Here is a 6,865-nt window from a genome sequence, read left to right on the forward strand (position 1 = left end):
GTGCGCTTCTCTGCTCCCAAGCTGAGCTGCCAGCTGCGCTTGCCTGGCCTTCAACAGGAGTCAGTCCCTCCACGCTGCTGGAAGGGTGCGGGCTGAATGGGGTGACCCCTGCTCGGTGCGTGTCCCGCAACCGCAGCAGGAGGCAAACTTCCACTCAGATCTGTGTTGCCAGGCAGCAGAGAGTAGTGTTAGAATTGCTTGAACTTTGGATTTGAATTAAGGAAGATCTAGGCACCTTCTCAGGAGCTGGCTCGTGGCGTTGGCTTCTGTGCCTCATACAGCTGGCCATGCCGATAGGAGTCACAAGGGAGGCCGTGGCACCGTGTTAATTCAGTGGAATATTAATGCCCAGTGTGACACGTCTATTTCAATAAGTGGTGCTGAGAAGCCGAATTGAGGACGTGCTGTTTTCTTGCGGAGGCTGCCGGCTTCCAGGCTTGAGGACGAGAGCTCGCTCTTCTGCCTGACACTCCATTAACTGCTGCAGCCTCTGTGAAGAAGAGCAGGTTCATTCCTGGGAAGCAAGGAATGGAGAGGAAGGCAGGGAGCCGGGGGGCAGCCCCCTGCTGCTGACCCATGGTCCTTCTCGTCCTGGCCAATCCCCGACCGCAGTCTCCTGGAAAGCCAGTTGATTTCTGTCAAGACGGAGGTTGCTTTCCTTTCCCAGGGGGCAGGAGCTTCGCTGGGATTGTTTGGAGTTGTTAGCAGAGAAGCCTGCAGGCAGGAGCTCTATCCACCCCCAGATCAAACCCTGGGACAAGGACTTGGGGAGAAGTAGTTTTTCTGGAGGATGACCTCAGAAAGAGGTATGGCCGAGGGGTTGAGCTTGGGAGGGGGCAGGGTGTCACGGTGAGTGTGTGTTCCCCAGTGCAGGTCACTCTTGCAGCACTGGGACACAGCCCCACTGGGCACTGACAGAGGAGCCATGAGGTCTTGGAGATGCTGCCCAAGGGGCATGGGAGCTGGGTTGGAGCTGGGTGGGCCTCCGTGCAGCAGGGGTACAGGCCCCTCCTGTGGTGCCCAGGGTCCAGGCCAGAGGCCGTGCAGGGGAAAGCCAGCCAGGCAGCCCCCAGGGACAGGCAGGAGCCCTGTTCTGTGGGGTGACGCAGGGGCTGGTGCCAATAGGACTGGGGGCAGGGGTGTGACCCCACTACTTTCACGCACCGCCACTGCCCTGGGCCTGTGGTCTGGCGTGGCTCCCAGAAGGACCCTGGGAGCGAAAGAGGCGAAGCCCAGCTTTTCCCCTTTAGCTTTTTTTTTTTTTTTTTTGAAACAGTTGGCTGCCAGTGACAGAAATCCTGGTTTGATGGTGGCCTAAAGGGAGGTGGCGCTTCCCCTGCCCTCGAGGGGTGCAGGGCTTGGTGGCAGACCTGGCTCTTTCCTCTGGTATACAGCTCACTGTATTGCTGACTTTTGTCTCCTCTTGGTCCCACAAGTCACTGCACTTCCAGACTCTGCTCCGGGATTAAGATGGGACTCAGCAGTGCCAACTCAGGGGTCCATTTATGGGGTACAGATGTTAGGGTCACTGTCCAGCTTGGGGCTACTTGGCCACTGGGGGCCAGGCAGGTGGGCACCTGGACTGTGGTCATCAGGTTCCTTTGATTCGAAGTCAAGGTGACCTTTGTTAGTGGCTGGAGACTCCCTCGGCTGTCACAGCTTCGGGGTGTTGCTGGCACCCTTGGGGTGCTGTGGAAAGCCTGCAGTGCGCAGGCGGCCCGCACCAGCGATAGCTACTTGGCTACTAGTCCCCAAAGCTTGAGGCTACCATGTCACTGCTTCCCGACGCCCCCAGGGTCATGCTCTGGGCTTGCCCCTCGCGATGCGTGGCCTCGACCAGTGAAGTGAAGTTCTGGCACATGCGCCACAGTGGGCTGCTGGCTGCTGTGGAATGCTCAGAAAGGTTCGCCTTCGCTGGCCTAGGCGGGGTAGGTCACTGCCTCAGACGCTCAGAGGATGTCATGCGGGCAGCTTGCAGGGTTCCTCCTGGCGGCCAAAGGGCCCAGTGGCCAAAGCCCAGGCCCTGCGGGAGGCTGGAGGCTGGGGAGGGGCAGCCTTGAGTGAGGGAAGGGAGGATGTGACGGTGTTCTGGGGAGAAGATGGGTGGTTTTGCCATGCAGAAGTTTTCTATTTTCTCTGACAGAAATTGTAGAAAAATATTAATGATCAATACAGTCAGTCCTCTGCACCGTGGATTCAGCTAGCTATAAGTAGAAAATATTGTTTAAAAATGTGTCATTCCTGAACATGTGTGACCTTGTCCCCCCTTGTAATTCCCTGAACAGTCAGCAGAGCGTCTATTTGCTTAGCCTTGGACTCGGTACGCAAGGTGGCTAGAGATTATGTCAGATGCACAGGAGCGTTGCCCAGGTCATGTGGACGCAAGAGGTGGATGCTTGCTGGGACTTGGGGCCCCATGTGGTCTTAGAGCCCGTCCCCCACGGGTAGGAAGGTGCCATGCCTGTCGTTCAGGGCTTAGTGATTAGGTTCCAGCCGCCTGTGTCACTCTTGACAGTAGCTTCACAAAGCGTGGGCCGATGGAAGCACCCTCAGGACAGCCTTGTGCACTGGGGCTTGTATTTTCTGGGGCCCTCTGAAAAGCCAGGGCAGTGGAGACGGGCATTCCACGTTGGACAGCCACTGCCTTTCTTCTATTAGCATTTGAAAAATGTCGCTCTCAGGCAGCATTCATTAAGAGTTTGGTTTTGCAATTTGTTCCTTTTCTTAAATGACATGCAATTAATTAAGGTTTAATGTGTCATCTATTTTTTGCAATGACATTTTTACTGCCCCCTTTTCGCTGGAGTCTGTATATACATTGTACTGTGGCTAATGAGTTCCTCCCAGTTTCCAGTTCCATATAACGAGCAGTCTTCTCAGGTACTGCTCTTCAGTGCATCACGGGATTGAGCCCTGGAGCTGGAGTGAGTGCAGGAGAGCTGGGCTGCCTGGGCCGGGCCACTGCAGCTGGCAGTGCAGAGAAGCGCCAAGCCATGCTGCCTGGCCCAGCAGCCCTCAGCCGACAAATGAAGATGCTGCTGCTGCTGCTGCTGCCGTGGGTCCCTGGGGAGCTCAGCGGCACCTTGGTTGCCCTAGTTCTGCACATTGCTTTGCTAGTAGAGATGACTAATGACACTTGGAAATTCTGCATGCTTTTTAACTATATGTGGGGCTGAGGTTGTACCAAGAGGAATTGAATAGCTATTCTGTTTTCATTTCCACATTACCAGGTTGAGATGGATGCTGGTTTTACCAAGTTGGGTTGAAGTAGATGCTGCAGTGTTCCTGGATGTGGTGGGCAGGAAGGGGAACCCCCCATGCGCCATGATGGGTACAGGGGGATGATGGGAATCCATCATCAGGGTTGCTAAGGAAACAGATTGGCCAATGGGTGTACTGGAACATTTGTGATAAGGAATGGGCTCGTGCCATTGTGTGATTAAGTGCACAATTTGTACAGTGGTTCTGCAGGTGGGAGTTGGGTGCTGATTTGAGGCAGAATTTTTTCTTTCCCATCTTTGCTTAGGAAGGCAGCCAACTAAATAGATGAGGCCCACCCATATCTTTGAGGGTGGCCTTGGCTTAAAGTCAGCAGAGGGTAGATGTTGGCCACATCCAGCCTTTTCAGGCCAGCACTAAGCTCAGTGTGTGACTAAACAACTGGGTACTGTAACCTCACCAAGGGGGCACAAAACCATCACATCTGCCCTGCCAGGACTATGGGAAGTGCAGGGACTCAGGTCTGAGACCTGCTTCTGCCACTTGTGACCAGCTGAGCCACTGCTATGACCACTGTTCGTGCTGCGTGGAGCCTGTGTGCAGCCTGCGCCTCTGGCTCTGAGAGTCAGGTGTGCTGAGGAGAAAATCTGAGTACGGGTGGCCCTGTCTGGCAAAAGGCACCAGGGTGGCCAGCAGCCAGCTCCAGGGTGAGCAATGAGGACCACATGCCCACAAAACAGACCCACCACCGTCCTCTGGTGAGTGACGAGGAGGAAATCTGTCTTGGTTACTTCTGTCATTGCTGATACAAAATACCCGGCACCCGAAGGGGTGGAGGTTGATTTTGGCTTTTCACCCTTGGTAACCTTTCAGTCCCTAGTTGCTTGGCTCCAAGGCCAGGGAGAAACGGTCCATGCAGGGCAGCCAGGAGACAGTGCAGCTTCAAAGCAGGAGCAGCAGCAGCCCTCTTCCTGTCCCCTTGCGCTCTCCCTGGGCTGTAAGCCTGGGAATGGGTGCCAGGCACACCCAGGTCACACCCTTCATCCCAGCACCACACACCCTAGATCCAGCCACCTCTGAAGAAGCCCCATTGTGATGGCATGGGGCTTTGGGGGGACAGCTAGGTACGAGCCATACCAGATGGGGTCCTGGAGATTTGCAAGTGATGCTTGCTGTTGCCATTTGCAGAACCATCCCAACTTCATCACCCAAGAGCTCTGTGAGACCCCTAGTGTCTGCTGATGGAAAGTCAGGGAATTTTATGGCTTTGATTATATATATGTAATTTTTGATACAGGGTCTCACCATGTAGTTCAGTAGTCTGGGCTTAAACTCACTATGGAGCCTGGGCTGGTCTCACATTTGCAGTAATCCTCCTGCCTCAACCTCCTGAGAGCTGAGATTGCAGGTATGCACACTCCATCCAGCTAAAAATTCCATGGACAAGACACTGAGTTTAGGTAGGCTTTCTTTAGGAAAAAATAAAACGTTAGATAGCACACTTGAAAGGCGGATTTCGCAGTGACAGTAACGTCGTGGTAGCCCCGCAGGTGGGTGATTTTCTGCCCTGGTTCCCCCTAGGCCAAGGGCCCTGTGAGAGTTTGAATGTTTTGCCTGCATTCTGCGTGCAGTCAGAGCTCTGCCCCAGCCACCCACTCCTGTTTGTGCTTCACTTCCCAGGGGCAGACGTCCATGCCCGGGACCCCCGCCGCGGGATGTCTTCGCAGGAGTGGGCTGCGTACACCGGCCGCGTGGAGGCGGTGCGCGTCATGCAGAGGCTGCTGGAGCGACCCTGCCCGGAACAGTTCAGTGACAAGTACAAGCCAGAGCTGCCGCCAGCACCCGAGCCTGCCCTGAAGCCGGCGGGATCCAAGAACTGCTGGCAGCGGCTCTCAGAGTTCTTGCGGTGTACACTCCGCTCCCGCGCTGCTCAGGGCCTGGAGGACGGGGGCGTGCTGGATCACATGGTCAGGATGACCACGAGCCTCTACAGCCCAGCCGTGGCCGTCGTGTGCCAGACTGTGTGTCCGGAGAACCCGCCCTGTGTGGGGAAAAGGCGCCTGGCGGTGCAGGAGATACTCGCAGCCGGGAGGAACCCAGACGCCCCTGCCCAGGGCCGAGACAAGGAGACCGCCGAGGAGCGGCTCCGGGCCCCCGAGGCGCGGGGGGGCTCCGGCCTCGCGTCTCCCCAGCAGCCAAAGGGACCCGCTCCAGTCTCGCGGAAGGCCAGCCTCCTGCCTCTGCAGCTGCTGCGGCGCGGCAGCGTGCGGCCCGGCGTGGTGGTGCCCAGAGTGCGCGTCAGCAAGGCGCCGGCGCCCACCTACCAGCCCGAGCGCGCGGCCCGCAAGGGCAGCACCAAGGACAGCGCCCACCTACAGCTCCCCAAGTGGCGGTACAAGGAGGCCAAGGAGGAGAGGCGGCGGGCGGAGGAGGCCGAGAAGCAGCGCCTGGCCGAGGCGCAGAAGGAGAGGCGGGCGCCGCCCTGGAGGAAAAGGACGTGAGCCGTGCGCCGGCGGGGCGCCGAGGACGCGGAGGCTCGGGAGCTGCTGGCGCCCCGCGCACCCTGCACCTGCCTCCGGTCCCTGGACCCCCCCCCCCCCCCCCCGGGCCCCCGCCCCCCCCCCCCCCCACGTGCTGCTGCAGCCCTGGACACAGACCTGGCACCTCGGTGCGCTGGAACCGGTGCTGCCCGCGATCCGCGCACCGCAGGGAATTTACCTAAAGGCCTCCCTTGAAAAAGAGCTCACGGTTTTTTAAACCAATTTATCAGAAGGCGTGTTTTGCACAATTTTGTACTTTTACTCGTCACTTACCAAAGTTTCAGCATTTTACAGGGGTTGGGGTTCTTTGTAGTTAAGGCAGTTTTAATACACTTGTTCGAAGCCCCTTTGTTAAAGTAGCGTTCCTAGCAGGAAGAATGTGAGGGCGCCTCGAGGTTCCCAGGGGATTCGCGGGCCTCGCCTGTTTCGCTGGCCATTCTGGTTGTGCCTGTGTCCCGGATGTCCTCTTTAACTGGACTAAGAGATGCTCAGTGTATCTGCTCACTTGATGGAGGCGTTGGCTTATTACAGTACTTGAGACAAGGATCTGAGTTCATTGTATTTCATTTTAAAAGCTCCCTTTTTTGTTGAGTAACTATGATGCGGGGAACCTGCCCAGCTCTATGAAGCAATGCGTAGACACACGGATTTACTGGTAGAAGGACACTCCCTTTAAACATGGCTTTAGAGAAACCAACACAAGCTAGAAAAGGAAAGCTACCATTTAATAAGATGCAATACATTTAATAAATATTTACTAGAAATACAAAATTAAGTCTCATCTGCTCTCAGATGAATCAAATCTGGATTTCCTTAAAACATAAAAAAGGGTAAAGTACCTGGAAGAGTGCGAACAACCCAGAGGGACAGCCAGGAATATAATTTTTTTTTCTTTTTTGCTACTTTCTTTCTTTCTTTCTTTCTGGAAAATAGGTATTGAGTATTAAGCTTTTCTCAGCAAGCCGGGCATGGTGGTGCCCACCTGTAATCCCAGCGCTCATTACTCTGAGGCAGGAGGGTTGTTGTGAGTTCAAGACCAGCCTGGGCTACAAAGTGAGCTCAGGGGTAGCCTGAACTGCAAGTGAGACCCTGTCTCAAAAAGATTT

General features: G+C 55.7%; 1 protein-coding gene across 1 annotated transcript in view; it reads left to right on the forward strand.

Moving 5' to 3' along the window:
* Ankrd33b (ankyrin repeat domain 33B) overlaps nucleotides 1-5,805 on the forward strand; it is a 51,206-nt gene extending 45,401 nt beyond the window's left edge. Inside the window, exon 4 of the mRNA XM_004625199.2 lies at nucleotides 4,900-5,805. Within this exon, the coding sequence (XP_004625256.1) occupies nucleotides 4,900-5,720 (821 nt within the window). The 3' untranslated portion in view covers nucleotides 5,721-5,805. The remainder of the gene's footprint in view (nucleotides 1-4,899) is intronic.
* The last annotated feature ends 1,060 nt before the right edge of the window (nucleotides 5,806-6,865 follow it).

This window comes from Octodon degus, unplaced genomic scaffold (genome assembly GCF_000260255.1).
Source record: "Octodon degus isolate 3935 unplaced genomic scaffold, OctDeg1.0 scaffold00008, whole genome shotgun sequence".
Taxonomy (NCBI): Eukaryota; Metazoa; Chordata; class Mammalia; order Rodentia; family Octodontidae; genus Octodon; species Octodon degus.